The sequence below is a fragment of the Micromesistius poutassou genome, assembly GCF_964030765.1.
Source record: "Micromesistius poutassou genome assembly, chromosome: 22".
Lineage (NCBI taxonomy): Eukaryota > Metazoa > Chordata > Actinopteri > Gadiformes > Gadidae > Micromesistius > Micromesistius poutassou.
Genome location: NC_140292.1, coordinates 226,158 through 244,074, shown reverse-complemented (window position 1 = coordinate 244,074; position 17,917 = coordinate 226,158). Strand labels below are relative to the sequence as shown.

At 46.9% G+C, this 17,917-nt stretch overlaps 1 protein-coding gene across 2 annotated transcripts in view; it reads right to left on the bottom strand.

Annotated features, from left to right (window-relative positions):
• Positions 1–48: 48 nt before the first annotated feature.
• plxnc1 (plexin C1) overlaps positions 49–17,917 on the bottom strand; it is a 33,678-nt gene continuing 15,809 nt past the window's right edge. The window contains exons 12-31 of one of the 2 annotated variants that reach the window (XM_084486203.1): positions 16,915–17,023; positions 16,339–16,512; positions 15,510–15,677; positions 14,668–14,758; positions 14,339–14,440; positions 13,666–13,769; positions 13,522–13,563; positions 13,019–13,146; positions 12,379–12,577; positions 10,471–10,617; positions 8,824–8,992; positions 7,467–7,570; positions 6,112–6,187; positions 5,704–5,738; positions 3,190–3,285; positions 2,819–2,982; positions 2,436–2,583; positions 1,825–1,965; positions 1,651–1,725; positions 49–1,436 (exon numbers count right to left, since the gene is read on the bottom strand). In XM_084486203.1, coding sequence (XP_084342329.1) covers positions 1,332–1,436; positions 1,651–1,725; positions 1,825–1,965; positions 2,436–2,583; positions 2,819–2,982; positions 3,190–3,285; positions 5,704–5,738; positions 6,112–6,187; positions 7,467–7,570; positions 8,824–8,992; positions 10,471–10,617; positions 12,379–12,577; positions 13,019–13,146; positions 13,522–13,563; positions 13,666–13,769; positions 14,339–14,440; positions 14,668–14,758; positions 15,510–15,677; positions 16,339–16,512; positions 16,915–17,023 — 2,377 coding nt within the window. In that variant the 3' untranslated portion in view covers positions 49–1,331. Of the gene's footprint in view, positions 1,437–1,650; positions 1,726–1,824; positions 1,966–2,435; positions 2,584–2,818; positions 2,983–3,189; positions 3,286–5,703; positions 5,739–6,111; positions 6,188–7,300; positions 7,401–7,444; positions 7,571–8,823; positions 8,993–10,470; positions 10,618–12,378; positions 12,578–13,018; positions 13,147–13,521; positions 13,564–13,665; positions 13,770–14,338; positions 14,441–14,667; positions 14,759–15,509; positions 15,678–16,338; positions 16,513–16,914; positions 17,024–17,917 lie in introns of those variants that run through there. The other variant, XM_084486204.1, reaches the window with a different exon arrangement.

The following is a 17,917-nucleotide window of genomic DNA, read 5'->3' as shown; positions in this document are numbered from 1 at the left end:
AAGCCCAACCGTGGTATAACGAGAACATTCCACAGCCGGTCGTGAGCCAGTGCTTAAATGTAACACTAAAAGAGTACTCGAGTTTACATTCTGCCAACCAGCTAGGATTAGTCAATGAACTGATATTGATTGTAACCCTCGTACCACCGACAGTCGGTCGGACAGTCCTGACCTCTGGCCTGATTAAAGGCCATTAAAGACCTCTGGTCTTCTCCACTAAGATAAGGACATGGGCTGCGTGAGTCCTAGTGATTTCTTATCTTGCATGATTGGTTTGATAGATTGAAACACCGATTTTTACAGATCCGATCTATTTTGTACATTTTCGTACTATTTCAGTTGCCTACAACGCTTCCATGAAACAACCTGCTTAAGTGAGAAATGGTCTGGAGTTGAGTTGAACAGCAAGGAGAATGGCTGCCATGAAGTAAACAAGCAACAGGCTACCGCTAACAGACAAAAAGTCATTAGATTTGCTTGAAAATTAGTTTTATCGTGAAAATTGCAATACATTTATTTCTTATTATTTCTTATTATTTTATTTTTTTCCTGATTATATATGCACAGTTGTTGGCAAAACAAGTGTTTGGTTTTATTTTTCTTACCTACACAGCTTCACATTCGAAACCTTGACCATATTATCCGTGACTAGGCTGGCCTGGTTCTGCTTCATATTGCATCCACACCTTTCCTTTCACAGTAGTAATAATAATAATAAATAACTAATAAAAAGGTATTTTAAAAAGTGACGGTGCTCAGATCTCTGTTAAGAACTGAAACCTCCTTGGTCATAAATCGCTTAATGAATGTATTACAGGCAGGAGACAGCTTTTCTATCCGTTTTGAGGCAAAATACTTATTAACTCATAATTGATGTCTAAAAAAATCACATTACATTATCTTCTATTCATATTATCATCTTGTACAACACACCTCTACATATGTTCTCAGTTAGCACAATGCTCATAAGAACATAAAACAATTGGTAAAATAAAGAAAAGTACAGTGTACGGCATTTTAGCTGCAAGGGCTTTCAAAATATGTGCCATAAGTTATAAGTTAGCATACATTGTCACTGGGTCAATTATTAGCAGAAGGATAATACAAACCGTGTACACCTGCAATTTGACCATGGCCTACGAGAGGAGTGTGTCCAAACTAAAGCAGTGCTCACCGGTCCCATTCGCAAGAGATTTCAACGATAAATAACATTGTTTTCCCTCTTCTCATCCCTTCCGAGAACTCATTTGACTGTTGACACAGGAAGTCTTTTAAGAGCGTAACTGCGATAACAAAGAGATGCAAATAAAGCCACTTTTGCATGTGTTCGATCAGTCCCAAGAGCAGCTTTTCAGTCCATCAAACTGATTTTTGACCTGCTGCAGTTGCTCTTTAAGCCCAGCGGGGGCGCCATTGTGCTCCAGTTTCTGCTCGATCTGTTGGGAGAAGAAAGTGAGCGCAGGAAGAGTGTTAAGAGTGGCAACCATGGCAACCTGAACAACCGCAAGAAGCCAAGCCTCTGCGACAGGATGTGTGAGCCACAGACGAGAAGAACGAACCGGAAAAAAGAGACGCGTCGGGATCAGTTTGGCGTGTGGCCTCGCCTGCATCCACACCACGATTAAAAGAAGAAAAAAAAAAGGGTCTTACCTCCGTGAAATATTGATTAATGAACTTGTAGAGCTCCCGGAGAGCCGCCGCTTCGTTGAACTCGTTGTCGTGTTTCTGTTCGAACAGGAACGTCGTTAGCGTGGGTAGGGGGGGGGGTCACACCAAATATGGTCGTTTATATAAAACACAAAAGGCTGTAAAAAAAAAACGCACCTTTGACTCTTCTAGCAGGAAGTCCTTGAATTCAGCCGTGGTGACTGGCTGCTGTTCCCGGACACATTTGTAGTACGCTTTCACCTCCTGTTTGAACTGAGGGATGTCCTTGGCGTACAGAAGCTTATTGGTGGGCGCGTGCTGAAACAAAAGACATTTAAAAAGAACGATTTAACTTTAATTGAACAGATTCGGTCATGGGATGGGTTTCAGTATCACCCGGTTTAGATACACTCCCTCATAAAACAGACCTCTATGTTGGTCTCGGTCAGAGCGCTTGTAGTGCAAGTTAAATATGACTGAAGGATATGACGATTATTAGAGAAAAACACTATTCAAAAGAGGCAATGCCCCCCCTTGCACACAACGTGACCATAACAGTCGCAAAACAGATACGTGCATCTAACGTGACCCTGCAACGGTACGGACAAAGTATGATGTGAACACTGCCCCGTTAGAATCCTTACAAAACAAACAAATACCGTCAGGCCTGACTGACACCTGACACCTGATACACTGAAGGACGACGAAATGCAAGCTACGTAGACCTATGCACATCACACAGCCAACGGGGGCAGCACGACCACACGCCGCGGTCTCTGTAGCCCCACCTTGCCCAGCTGGGTGTCCGTCAGGGAGAAGGAGTCCATGAAGGCCTGAGCGATGACGGACAGACAGCCGTCCAGGTGGTCCGACTTGTCCATGTCGAACACAAACTGGGGGTTCTTCAGGATGTTCACCCAGAAGCGCAGCGGCAGGCTGGGGGGGGTGGGGGGGGCAGAGGCAGACATGAGGCACTGAAAAGGTTGTCTCTACCGGGTCAAACATCGCTCAAAACATGTACTCGTTCTAGGCTGCGCTCCAATAGTCGTTTGGTAGTGACGCCGTCGCTCTCGCTTCCTAAAGCTCCAGCCGCAGAGTAAGAGAGAGAGAGTAATAGTGAGAGTGAGAGAGACAAGAGACAAGAGAGAGACCGAATAAAGACGGAACGCACCTGTTGGTCTTCCAGATGTGCAGGACCTCTGGGTCGGTGATCTTCATCCGGGCCGCCTGGCCGTCCAGGAAGTCGAAGAAGTGTTTGATGGCGGGGGGGGCTTTGCCGGGGCCCACGCCCCAGATCCCCCGAAACAGGTTCACCACGTAGGAGTGGACCGCCACCTTGGGGGGGTGGGGAGGGGGAGGGGGGAGCGAGACAGTGTTCAAACCAGCACCGGGCGCAATGCATGTGATAAATACTGTGTGTGAGTCCTACAGTAAGGACAGACTGCTCCAGCAATCGTCCTACGGTCGTGATCGGATGTTTCTCGTGGTTAGTGTGGGCAGAAGCGGCGTGCAGCATAGTGAGACAGTAAGAAGGTGGAATGCCTTGGTGGACAGCAGCTTGGTGAGATGCACTTCCTTCAGCTTAAACTTCTTCCTCTCCGGGTTCATGCTCTGGTCCTCACACACGTCGGGGTCGATCTGCCGGGAGACGAGAGAGAGAGAGAGAGAGCGAGAGAGAGAGAGAGGGTTTAAGGGCCGTCCTGGTCAGGCGGTTGAGATAGAGATAGGGAAGTCTATTTTTGCATGCACTTTCCCCATCTAATTCATTATTAGGGACCGAGCAGAACCTGCAAGGTCCCTATTGTTATTGGTCCGATTATTATTCTTCTTTTCCCTCCTTTTCGACTGCATTTTTCCCCCCCTGAACACATACGAAAAGCAAATTTTACTTGGTGCATTTGTGGGGACTGCTGTAAATTAGATATTCTATGCGTCAAATTCACATTCGCCCCAAGGTGGCGCTATACCAACTGTTCAAAAGTGCAAACTTCGCACAAGCAGCACGCGCCACCGGTTTGACCTACACTCATGAAACTTTGCACTCACATGCAAATCCTCATGATGAACAAAAAAGTCTCTTGAACTGAAAATTTCCGGGTTGTCAGATTTTCCGCCATTTTGAATTATGTTAAAAACAGCAAATTGCCAAAGGATCCCAGGTTTTTCGACTTTGACAAAAATCCTTTGGCACATATCATCTCCGGCCAATTATCTTCAATATACCATAAGGATTAGTCTGTACAATAAAGTTTAAAGCACCCATGAGCCAAAAGGGGTGTGGTTAAAAACGCTAAAATCTTTAATTGCTCATATCAACATCAACTTTCACTCCTATGATGTTGACCCAGATACAAAAGTTGTTCAGAATCAAATTCTCAACAAGATAGAGTAAAAAAAAAAAATTATGGGGCGTGGCTTCAAAATGGGCGTGGCCTGTTACTAAAATAGCCACAGTTCCTAGAAGCAATGTTTGATTTGAGCGGGACCAACTCAGTGGCCTTTAGGGACCAAAGTTCTAACTGCTCAAATCAAATTACGTCGATTGGAAAAACAACATGGCCGCCAGAGGAGGGTAAATCACTCTGCAGAGAGTGTAATAGTTATGAATATGAAATTCACAGGACACGTGTAAACTGGTGCCTCTAGCTCACATACCAAATTTCGTGTTTGTCATGTTTGTAGCGCCCCCTACAGGAACTTTAAAAACCAGCCCCTGCGCCACGTTTCACCAATATCTATGAAACTCGGTATGCACGTACAACATGCCAATACCTACAGAAAAGCCTCTTGGACCCATGCCCCAAAACCTACCGGAAGTCGGAAATTTTCTTTTTTTCATTTTCACTCTCGGAGGCAAATTTGACTTTTTCGCCTTGTATTTCAACGAACTCCTCCTAGGGAATTTATCGGATCTGCTTCACAATTGGTCAGTACAGTCATGAAATGGAGCTGAACCAACGCCGTGTTATTTGTGACTGTACGTTGAAGGTCGTGTCCGTGGCGTGCCGTCAAAGTTGGCCGTTTTGAATTCCGTCGTCTTATTTTCGTTTTTTTCGCCTTGTATTTGAACGAACTCCTCCTAGGGAATTTATCAGATCTGCTTCACAATTGGTCAGTACAGTCAAAAAATGGGGCTCAACCAACGCCGTGTTATTTGTGACTGTACGTTGAAGGGCGTGTCCGTGGCGTGCCTTCAAATTTGGCCGTTTTTCATGGAATTTTTTCACTTTTTCGCCTTGTATTTCAACAAACTCCTCCTAGGGAATGTATCTCATCTGCTTCTACAGATTACATGAATTCGCTAAAAATTAAAATTAAAACTGCGCGCAGTGATGAACGGGACCTCGTGGCAGCGCACATGTTACGAGGTCCCGTTCATCACTGCGCGCAGTTTTAAAAAAGCGCACATGTTACGAGGTCCCGTTCATCACTGCGCGCAGTTTTAATTCTGTCTGTTTTAGCGTGTTTGCGGTGACTGCGACGCGATGCCTGGATTCTCCTTATGGCTAACCGGCCAGCACCCCATCATCGGTTTAAAATGATTTGCCTGTCTGTCTGTCTGTCTGTCTGTCTGTCAATTATGACCCCAGTTTCCCTCCTGACCATCCCTGGAGGGAGGGATCCCCCACTCTGCGTTCTTTCTCCAGATTTCTTCCTTGCTAATTCTGGGAGTTTTTTCTTTCCCTTCAGGGGGGGGGGGGGGGTCATAGACATATGGCCTGTTCAGCCCTTTGAGACTGTACCTGTGATTAAGGGCTATACAAATAAAAAGAAGAGACAGCGAGAGCGAGGGAATGACACGTTGGAATGGAAACCGGGCGTCTCCGACCAGGTCAGCCAAAGAGGAACCAGGCAGCCAAGGCAGTTTACTGGATCGCTTCACTTTTTCACTGACTTAACTATTGACCTATTGACCTATTGAACTAGGGTTGATGCAAGGCTGCAACGCTGTAGAGTGTCGCAATATTAAAACTATCGCCTCAATGTCGAAAAACTAATATAATGTTACACGTACAAAGACAATGACCTGGACGGACACGGTTTTGCGCTGCTTACCAGATGAAAGTATTTGACGGAGAAATCCTGATCATCTGGGTAAATCAAACAGACACAGGTACACAGAGACAGAGGTTAGGTTTTGTTTGATGTGATACTTTCAATAAAAGACACACACACACACATACATACACAGAATGATGTACACACAAAGATAGATGTACACACACAAACAAAATCTACACACCAAACACACACGTACAAGCACACACACACACACACACACACACACACACACAGAAGTGCACACATAAACATGTACACACACACACACACACACACACAGAAGTACACACACAAACATGTACATACACACACACACACACACACAGAAGTACACACACACACACACACACACACACACACACACAGAAGTGTACACATAAACATGTACACACACACACACACCCTTCAGACTGGTCTGTGAGACCAGAGGAGGATGGCAGCCGGTGGAGAGAACCTTCACTGTGACTTTAGCGGGGACCTGCAGACACACAGCGTCACATCATGTTACATACATGATGTTACATGATGTTACATACATGATGTAACATCATGTTACATACATGATGTTACATGATGTTACATACATGATGTAACATCATGTTACATACATGATGTTACATCATGTTACATACATGATGTTACATCAAGTTACATACATGATGTAACATCATGTTACATACATGATGTTACATCATGTTACATACATGATGTAACATCATGTTACATACATGATGTAACATCATGTTACATACATGATGTTACATCAAGTTACATACATGATGTAACATCATGTTACATACATGATGTAACATCATGTTACATACATGATGTTACATCAAGTTACATACATGATGTAACATCATGTTACATCAAGTTACATACATGATGTAACATCATGTTACATCAAGTTACATACATGATGTAACATCATGTTACATACATGATGTTACATCATGTTACATACATGATGTTACATCAAGTTACATACATGATGTAACATCATGTTACATACATGATGTTACATCAAGTTACATACATGATGTAACATCATGTTACATACATGATGTAACATCATGTTACATACATGATGTAACATCATGTTACATACATGATGTTACATCAAGTTACATACATGATGTTACATCAAGTTACATACATGATGTAACATCATGTTATATCAAGTTACATACATGATGTTACATTAATTGACATGCTGTTACATCATGTTACATACATGCTGTTACATCAAGTTACATTATGTTCCATTAACAAACATGATGTCATCAGTCATCAGTATTAACCTGATGTTATTTCCATTTGAATACTCTGCTGACACTCTTTCGCTATCTAGTTTCAGGAGTGGGGGTTTGGAAAGTGTTCACATATCCCTTTTTCTCTTCTTTTTTTTTAACCGGACGAAAGAAGTTGCCACCACCTGTACGAGAACCTCAACATGATTTGCCTGTGTCTGTCTGTGTGTCTGTGTGTCTGTGTGTCTGTCTATCTCTCTGTTGTTCCTTCTCTCTATGTCTCTCTCTCACTCAGTTTGTCCCTCTGTCTGTCTGTCTGTCTGTCTGTCTGTCTGTCTGTATGTCTGTCTGAGGGCCTCACCTTGTAGTGCTGAGGGCTGAGGGCTAAGGCCCTCACCTTGTAGTGCAGAGGGCCTCACCTGGTAGTGCCGAGGGCCTCACCTGGTAGTGCCGAGGGCCTCACCTGGTAGTGCCGAGGGCCTCACCTTGTAGTGCCGAGGGCCTCACCTGGTAGTGGCGGAGTGTGTTCAGCATGGTGACCTCCCCGATGACCTCAGAGCTGCGGTCCACCTCCTCCAGGGCCACAAACACACCCGGGCCCTGCTCCAGCTCTGGGGTACACAACGCACACAGACAGACAGACAGGCAGGCAGGCAGGCAGACAGACAGACAGACAGAGTGAGAGACAGGAACACAGACAGGAACACAGACAGACAGACAGACAGACAGACAGACAGAGTGAGAGACAGGAACACAGACCGGAACACAGACAGACAGGCATTCAGGGTGTCATTTCTCTAATGTTGGTGTTTATCATCTTGTGGTGCATTTCAAGCTGAATGAGGAAAGTGATAAAACCAACAGCGCTAGTGTTAACCACAGACAACACAGAGAGCAGGGGGCCGGGGGGGGGTAAGTAATCTGCCAACACTTGGAACTGACAAACAACTGACAAAGAAAAATCACACAAAAAATCTGTATGTTGCCTGAGTAACGGGTATGGAAAATGCTATTCCGATGGCACATTTGATTAGTCTTTAGTCAACGAAGATGTAAAACAGCCTAGTCACAACGTTACAGGCAAAAAGTATAATACAAATACCCTAAATATAAAAAGGACGGTTCAAAGTGGATTTGAGTTCCCGTTCCTGTCAACTCCCTGTCCAAGTTCCCACTTTTTAGCCCTGATTCCCACACGCCCCTGAAAGTGGTGTAGTGGTGCAGTGTGAACAGTACAGCGATCCACACCCTGAACCTGGTGTAGTGGTGTAGTGTGAACAGTACAGCGATCCACACCCTGAACCTGGTGTAGTGGTGCAGTGTGAACAGTACAGAGATCCACACCCTGAACCTGGTGTAGTGGTGTAGTGTGAACAGTACAGCGATCCACACCCTGAACCTGGTGTAGTGGTGCAGTGTGAACAGTACAGAGATCCACACCCTGAACCTGGTGTAGTGGTGCAGTGTGAACAGTACAGCGATCCACACCCTGAACCTGGTGTAGTGGTGCAGTGTGAACAGTACAGCGATCCACACCCTGAACCTGGTGTAGTGGTGCAGTGTGAACAGTACAGAGATCCACACCCTGAACCTGGTGTAGTGGTGCAGTGTGAACAGTACAGCGATCCACACCCTGAACCTGGTGTAGTGGTGCAGTGTGAACAGTACAGCGATCCACACCCTGAACCTGGTGTAGTGGTGCAGTGTGAACAGTACAGCGATCCACACCCTGAACCTGGTGTAGTGGTGCAGTGTGAACAGTACAGAGATCCACACCCTGAACCTGGTGTAGTGGTGCAGTGTGAACAGTACAGCGATCCACACGCTGAAAGCGGTGTCGCGGCGGCACCCCGCCGGTACCCACCCAGTCGGACGTCCCGGAGTGGGATGTTGTAGGCGAAGCCGAACTTGGCCTTGAAGACGGCCAGGATCTTGAGTTTGACCTGGTCCACGGTGTCACAGCTCAGCGCCTCCACCTCCAGCGGCTCGCTGAGCTGCCCGTCGCCGCCCACCACGAACACCACCTGCAGCTTCTGTGGACACCACACCACCACCACCACCAGCACCACCCACGTGTTACGCAGCTCCCTCGGTGAATCCTGACCTCCGGGTCCTATTGTGCGACTCGTTTTCACGCGGCCTTTGACCTTTGCCGTTTCGTTCCAGCACATTCAAGAAAGCTCACGAAAGGCGATGCGTAAATTCAATCCATTCTTCTTCTTAGTATTATTATTATAAATGATTATGTTAATGACAAGAATATCGGCAAGGGCCTAGTTTGCCTGTGTAAGTGAATGAGTGAGTGAAAGAGGCTGAGTGAGTGAAAGATGGTGAGTGTGTGCGTGTGTGAGTGTGTCTATTTTAGTGCAGCACTTGCTGAAATATGCTGCTCCGATTTTGGTTGTATGCTTTGATTGTCCTCAGCCTGACTTGACGGGTCACGCTGGACAACCGGCATCTGTCTGCTGAATGTTGGAAAAACGGTGTGTGTGTGTGTGTGTGTGTGTGTGTGTGTGTGTGTGTGTGTGTGTGTGTGTGTGTGTCTGAATGGTTATAAAACGGTTGTTTTATATGGTTCAATCTCAGGAAACAAGATGTTCTGAAAGTTCCACAAGCCTATTTCGTGGTCTGCCAAAACCTGTTAAGTTAGCCCTAATTCAGAACAGGGTTAAAGGCTGGACAGGCTGTAAGGTAGTAAACAGCGTTCACCAGACCATGGATAACTTTAAAGGGGTGATATTACCAGGTGTGCCACCATAAGAAACATTTGCCACAGTCCACTGGGTAGGCTGGTTGACTGATCTATCCATCATACATCTAGGTGGAAACGCACACTCATGTCACATGTCACTAAAACACAGGAAAAGGCAGATTTTCAAACGGCTCATAATGGCTACACACCCACACCCGGTGGCGTAATATCACCCCTTTAAGTTAGTCCACAGCCCTTCACCAGAACATTGATATCTTTAAGTTAGTCCACAGCCCTTCACCAGAACATTGATATCTTTAAGTTAGTCCACAGCCCTTCACCAGAACATTGATATCTTTAAGTGAGTCCACAGCCCTTCACCAGAACATTGATATCTTTAAGTTAGTCCACAGCCCTTCACCAGAACATTGATATCTTTAAGTTAGTCCACAGCCCTTCACCAGAACATTGATATCTTTAAGTGAGTCCACAGCCCTTCACCAGAACATTGATACCTTTAAGTTAGTCAACAGCCCTTCACCAGAACAGGGATATCTTTAAGTTAGTCAACAGCCCTTCACCAGAACATTGATACCTTTAAGTTAGTCAACAGCCCTTCACCAGAACAGGGATATCTTTAAGTTAGGAAAAAGACGTTCATTTTTTATTTTATTGTAATTACTCAGGTCAGTACTGTAGTTTATTTATTTTTATTTTGTTTACTAGGTCTCAGCTCTCTTACTTGTGTTTCTTATACTTTTCTTCATTGCATTGAATCTTGAATCTTGAACAGGGATACGTTCTGGAGGGCGCACTCACCACAGCAGTGTAGTCCTGGGCCTGCCACAGCAGCCAGTCCTCACTGAGGGTGTACAGAGCCTTCCCGGTGACGGAGTCCACCGGGCCTTTGGCGATCTGCTGCGTCAGGGCGCTGACCAGGAAGAACAGGTGCTGGCCCACACTATCCTGCACGCACACGCACACACACACACACACACACACACACACACCGTGGGGACGAGGAGTAGGGTAGTGATCAGATCCCCTTCCTCTACGGCTAAACACTCGCATCCTTTCAGTGAGATGCAACCTCGAAACGAAACCAAAAGCTGCAGCAGCTTCAAATACAGTTGTAGGTGACACTACGATAAGGTGACACTCATTAACCATTATAGTTAATGCAGTAATAAGCATTATATATAATATATGCATTGGCATAGGGGTTAGGGTTAGCCTTAAACATATGAAATAACATGAACACCCTTACCTTAGTTAACATGAATATGGTTAGTCAATTATTAGTAGACCCTATAGTTAACTAACCCTGATTATTACTGATCCACTTATGTTAATTAATGGTAAATATGTACTCTTATTGGAAAGTGTTACCCTTTTTTTTTTACCCTCAAGTCTGTTGGCAACCTCAAGTCTGTTGGCAACAAAGACATGTCATACTCATCAGTCAGGGCCAGTGTCTCATGTCGACACCCCTGTGCTCATTAATCATTAGTTAATACAGTAATAAGCATTATTATATGCATAAGCATAACTGAGCATAAATACACCGCTAGTAAATGATTACTCTACCCTAGTTAACTGATAATTAACTTTAGTGTAACATTCATGTTAATTAATGGTTAATAAAATTGATGTACTCTTATTGTAAAGTGTATTATTATTGTCAACCACCAACAGTCATTTTCCGTTGGCAACAAAAAGTGACATGTCATATTCAGCACCAGATGTTAGCCGCGACTCATTTATCTCTAAGCACTGCCCACACCCCTGTGGTCTGGTGTTTTGTTCTAAACCAGGAAGGAGGTCATGAATCTCGAGGCTGGCACGTATCTCTGCGGCTGCTACGAACGTCTAAAGTCCTGCCGTGAGACAGGAAGCCAGAGGGAGGAGTAGAAAACCAGGCAGCTCTGAGAGACACTTGTTTTACTTTGTCTAGTCTAATTCGAATGCAAAATTTTGGGCGTTATCCTTACAGAAACCGGTTAGGAAACAGCAAAGGACAGGCTTTTGGGTAGCACTATGTTTGTTCCGTTTTTTTAGGTGAAAGGTGCGACTCAAAGGTGTGACTTTTTCACATGTGACGATGTTTCATCATGCCGTGTGCATTTTTGGCACCATTGCTAGAGGTTTCCTGAATAGGGTTTCAGTTTAGGTAGCTTTTGGGTTTAGGTTATTCTTTTTGTGTAACTATCTGTTTATCTTTCTGTCTTCCCCTTCCGAATCTACTGCCCACCTAGCCCATCCTTAAGAGGAGCTATCCCTACCGCTGGTTCCTTCTAAAGGGTGACCTCGAATCGTCCAAGATTCGAGGTCAACCCTAATGGACTGCATTTATATAAGGCATTTCTAACCAGCGGCCACTCAAAGCGCTTTACAATACTGCCTCACATTCACCCATTCATGCACACTTTTTTTTAGGGTCAAGTGTCTCGTCAGGGACACCTCGACACTCTGCTTAGGAGGAGCCGGGGATCAAACCAGCAACTCCTCCGGTCCAACCAGCCAAGTCGCTCTACCTCCTGAGCCACAAGCCGCCCCCCCCACAATGCCTTCTCAAGGCCTCTCCCACCTCACACCACGGTTTCGGAGCCACGGTTTCGCTCCTTCGCCCTTCTGAGGACCCAACGCCCTTCTGAGGAACGTTAGAACCTTCCACCTCCACCTTTTACAACGGACCCTCGCCGCCGCCGCCGCCGCCACCGCACCCACCCTGAGGAAGCCGTACAGGCAGATGGACATCCAGTTGGTGAGGACCTTCTCCACGATGGACTGCGTGCGACGCAGCACCATCTTGTGCTGGCCGTTGCTGGGCTGCTCCATGGCCGCACGCAGCAGCTGCTCCATCACCTCCGTCAGGTAGCCCAGGTCCCGGTGCAGCGCCACCGTCAGGACGGAGGCCACCGTGCACCTGCAGAGAGAAAGACAAACCATGTACGATGATATTGTCAGATAATCACACATATGTACGATTATATGATGATCTACTCGTGCACCTGCAGAGACCACGCATGTACGATTATATGATTATACAATCATACATGTATGATTATATGATGATCTACTCGTGCACCTGCAGAGACCACGCATGTACGATTATATGATTATACAATCATACATGTATGATTATATGATGATCTACTCATGCACCTGCAGAGACCACGCATGTACGATTATGTGATTATATACTCTTGGACCTGCAAGGAAGATAGGCGTGTATTTTTCATACATGTCATACAAGACAATTCACCCATCATCAGCTTATTCAAAAAAATCATCATCTCATTCACTCAACAATCAACAAACTCCTCCATTCATCCATCCATATATGTGTGGCCGGGCGCAGGCTGACTTGTGCTGGATGGTGAAGGTCTTCTGCTCCTCCAGGGCGTGCACCATGGAGGTGAGGAACAGGGGCTCTCGGAGCAGCTGGGCCAGGCCGCCGCAGCCGTCGTCCTGCTTCACCGTCTTCCTCAGGTCCTGACCCCCCCCCCCCCAGTGCACAACACACACACACACAGTGAGATGGAGAACCACAGGGAGTTCAGGTGACACAGGTCGTTTTTCTAAAGAGCAGGTAGGGGTCAGGCGTCACATGCCTGCAGGCATCAAACCCGGTACACCTCTTAGAGGTACTCTATTCTGAGGTGATTCATCTAGAGGTCAGAGGTACCCTATTCAGGAGGTGATTCATCTAGAGGTCAGAGGTACCCTATTCTGAGGTGATTCATCTAAACCAGAATTTAGATTAATGTCTGACGGTAGACCAGCACAAAGCTTGCTTCATATTTGATATTCGACATTCAACCGTACTTTAAAACACGACGATTAGGATAGAGAAACACAGGGCCCCACCTGGCTGATGTCTTTGAGGCACTCCGTCATCAGACTCCCCCCCTGGGAGAGAACGGAGACATGAACACAGACCGTCACGCGGTGAAAGGCCCACCGTCGATGTGAGTCGCAGCGCGGTAGGGATCAACCGTTCAATCCACTCACCTCGGGGAAGAAGATCTTGGCGGCAAAGTGCTTGTAGTCCAGGAAGGGGATGGCCCCCACGTTCTCAATCAGGTCCGAGTTCTCCGTCTGCATGTCCACAAACCCTGCCCAGCAGCCCGACCCGTTAGCACTGGAGTTGTTCTGACACCGATACCAGTATCGAAAATTCCTCAGATAGTATCTGGTATCGGCGAGTACGCAAGACTATCCACGGTCTGACATACACTGCTGTCATCGTTAGAGAACCCTTCAATAATAAGTACTATTAGTAGTTACAATGCTAGATGCTGTATCGGTATACACTATATAATTACCCATCTGGGGATTGATTTAGTACACCATATCCATTGATCCGAGACAACAGTGGTCTCCCAAGAGACCACTGTTGTCTCCCAAGAGACAACAGTGGTCTTCCAAGGTCTCCCTAGAAAAAACAGTTTAGCCAAACTCCAGCCACATGTTTAAACCGCTGCACACATCTGTACATGCCCGAGATTGTGCTCAGTCCAACCTGGGGTGGCTTATGACTCAACGCTTGAGTCTACATCTCAACATCTCAATATCAAATCAACAATACAACTACAGCGGAAACCGATCCAGAGGGAATCGTAGTATTTGACATTCTGTCTCAGAAGACATCAGCCTCACACCAGGCCTCCCTCCTGGGGCTCACCTTGGCGGATGTCGTTCCTGATGTCCATCTCCAGGACCTCGATGAGATGGTTCATCTGGGCGGTGAGTCTCCTCTTCTGCCAGCAGTAGATGCCCACCCCCACTGGAAGACACAGGTTCAGACGTCGCGTTCTCTTGTTACAATGGAGGGTCGCATTGAGCTATGCTACGGTTGCTATGCTAAGACACGGTTTAGGTAAGGTACGGTTAGCTGTGGTTGTTGTAATGGAGGTTCAGATTGAGCTACGCTACGGTTGCTATGCTAAGCTATGCTTCAGGTAAGGTCCCGTTAGCCGAGGTTGAGGGAAGATAACCTAAGGCCTTTCGTACCGGCCATGAGCAAGGGAACGATGAGGAGAAGGAGCAGTGAGATCCGGAACGTAGAGTTCTCCAGGACTTTGGTCTGGTCTCCGTACGTTATCTGAGAAACAGGCACAGCGAGGCATTGATTGGTTAATTGATTAATTGCATTCAAACAAATGTTGGTATACAAGAGACGTGGGACATGCTTTATGGAGAGGGGAAAAGCGAGCTGCACTACATGAGGAGTGATGTATTGTTCCACTGTGAGGGCGTTATTATTATTGGCCTGCTTATTGAGTTCATGTGGTTGTAGTGGTTATTAGGGTTAGGGTTGTTTACATTCTATGGAACTGTCGATAGTGTCCTTGTTTAATTTTATATATACTAATTATTATGTACTATATTTGTATTATTATTTGGGTATTTTATTACGTTGCACTTTTTGCACACATCTTTTAAATATTTTATTCCTTCTGCGTAGTGTTTGCCCGCCACGTTGAAAATACGTACAGAATGACCCTTTCTGCACAAACGACAATTAAACAGTTTGCGTTGCGTTGCGATGCGTTGTGCTGCTGCATCGCGTTGTGATGTGATGCATTGTGTTGTGCTGCGTTGTGTTGTGTTGTGCTGCATTGCGTTGCGATGCGTTGCGACGCGATGTGTAGTGTTGTGCTGCTGCGTTGCGTTGTGATGTGCTGCGTTGTGTTGCTGCGTTGCGTTGCGATGTGTTGCGTTGCTGCGTTGCGTTGCGATGTGTTGTGCTGCGATGCGTTGTGTTGCTGCGTTGCGTTGCGATGCGTTGCATTGTGCTGCGATGCGTTGTGTTGCTGCGTTGCGTTGCTGCGTTGCGTTGCTTTGCGATTTACCTTCACTGAAGTGATGACTGCGTTGGAGGAGCTCTGGATGACGCAGGTGATGAAGTGGGTGTCGTTGCTGAGGTTGATTTTGTTGATGACGCAGTCCAGGTCCTTGCCGCCCTGGACGCCCGTCACCCGCAGGTCCTCAGGGGCCATCTGGAGCTCATCCGCCTTTTTCTGAACATCACAACAGAATGGCCCCCGTTCAGGACTTGTGGTCAGAGTCATGTTTACATTCAGGGCATCCAGTGGACGCTTTTATCCAAGGCGACTGACAACGGTTCACACACACATTCACACACCGACGGCGGAGTCCACCACGCCGGGCGACAGCCAGCTGGTCGGGAGCAGCCAGGGTTAGAGGCGTCTCGCTCAGGGGACACCTCCACACTCTTAGGAGGAGCCGGGGGATCGAACTAGCGACCTTCCAGTTACAACCTCCTGAGCGAAGTCGACATGTCTGCATTACTATGGATATTCTAGACGATGAGCGCAGCTTGCAGATTCAGAAAGTAAAAGTCCACCCAGCCCAAAAGGTCAACAGCCTTGATTTAAATCTCGAGAAAAACAACCACCATGTCACCACCATGTCACCACCACGCGTTGATGCTTGTACCTAGCAGGGTCTGCTCACTCACTCACCCACCCACCCACCAACCACTAACCCACCCGTCAGCCATTAACCCACCCGCTCACTCACTCAGCCACTCCCCCTAACTCACTCACCCACCAAACCACCCACCCACCCACCCTCTCACTCCCCCACTCACCCTCTCACCCAGCCGCCCACCCCCCCGTCGGCTGCCCGTGTTGGAGCGGGGTCCCGCTGACGACTGACCTCTATGGTGAGCTGCAGGCTGTCCGCCACCGGAACGGAGCTGAAGCGGATGAACTGGGGGTCCGGAAGGTAGCGGACGGTGGTGGGGCAGGCCAGCGTGTGATTGGCCACCCTCAGGCTCACGTTGCTGCTGAACGGGTCCCGGTCGGACGCCAGGCTCTCGAACTGCAGGGACTGGAGGGGGGACGCGAGCGAGTGATGGCTGGCCCTGTGCGTGTGCGTGCGTGTGCGTGTGTGTGTGTCTTTGCAGGACTGTGTCCCTGCTCTTCCATGTACAGTATGAGTGCATGTGTGTGTGAGTGCATGTGGGTGTGCATGCACGTGTGAGTGCGTGTGTGAGTGTGCCTGTGAGTGTGTGCGCGTGTGTGAGTGCATGTGTGTGTGAGTGCATGTGTGTGTGTGAGTGCGTGCATGTGTGTGTGAGTACGTACAGTGTGTGCGCGTGTGTGATTGCATGCGTGTGCGAGTGCGTGTGTGAGTGCATGTGTGTGTGTGTGCGTGCGTGCGTGTGAGTGCGTGTGTGCGTGCGTGAGTGTGTGCATGTGTGTAACACGTAGTGCGCCTGAAGCAACTCACCACACCGTCGCCCGACTCGCTGAAGGAGACCTTCTGGTCCGTGTGGCTGTGGAGGACCTCGTCAACAAACCACAGGTTGGACACCGTGATGTTCATCTTCCTCTTCCCGCTGCACATCAGAATCCAATCAGAGAAGAGAAGCCCACATCAGAATCCAATCAGAGAAGAGAATCCCACATCATCAGCCAATCACAGAAGCAGAATCTACGCTAAAGCGGTTGATAACAATACCCAGAAGGGCTTTTGTAACACTAAATAAGTAATGTCGAATGAAAATGTCGTCTAGCAAACGGTAACTGCTAGAAAACACTCAATATTATACATGCAAAATGTTTTGCGCTAGGTGCGATAACTAATGGTTTTAGTTTGCACCCTTGACTTTCTGTGTGCCACCTTATCCGGTGGTATTAACACGTTGATTTATTCACATTGCAGAGGCTGTGTGAAAGCGTGGCCCTCCGGGAAATAGGGGAGGAGAGGCTCAGAGACTCCCAGCGGGTTGACTTGGCAAACAGAAATCAACATGGAGCATCAGTAGACCTCTGAAGAATAAGTCCCGCCTCCAAGGCTCCGGTTCCCTCGGTCAAATGTCTATGGAAAATAACGTGGGGTTTATGAATGATCGTACATAACAAACTCTGTAGGTGGAGGAGAAGTAAAAGCTGCATCACGTCTTGAACTACACACTTTTTCCATCTAGTTTCGACTGTTTTTGGATTGTCGGTGCCGTTAAAGTAGTAAACGATTATTAATGCTACTTTAACGGCACCAAAAATCCAAAAACCCTAGTTGAAACTAAATGAAAACGGTTGTAGTTGAAAACGTGACGCCACCTACAGAGTTTGTTATGTACGATCATTCATAAACCCCGTGTTATTTCACATAGACATTTGACCGAGGGAACCGGGAGACCCAGAGGCGGGACTTATTCTTCAGAGGTCTATGGAAAACATGCCAACACAAATCAACACCAAACAGGCCACTGGAAAACATGCATAAAGCG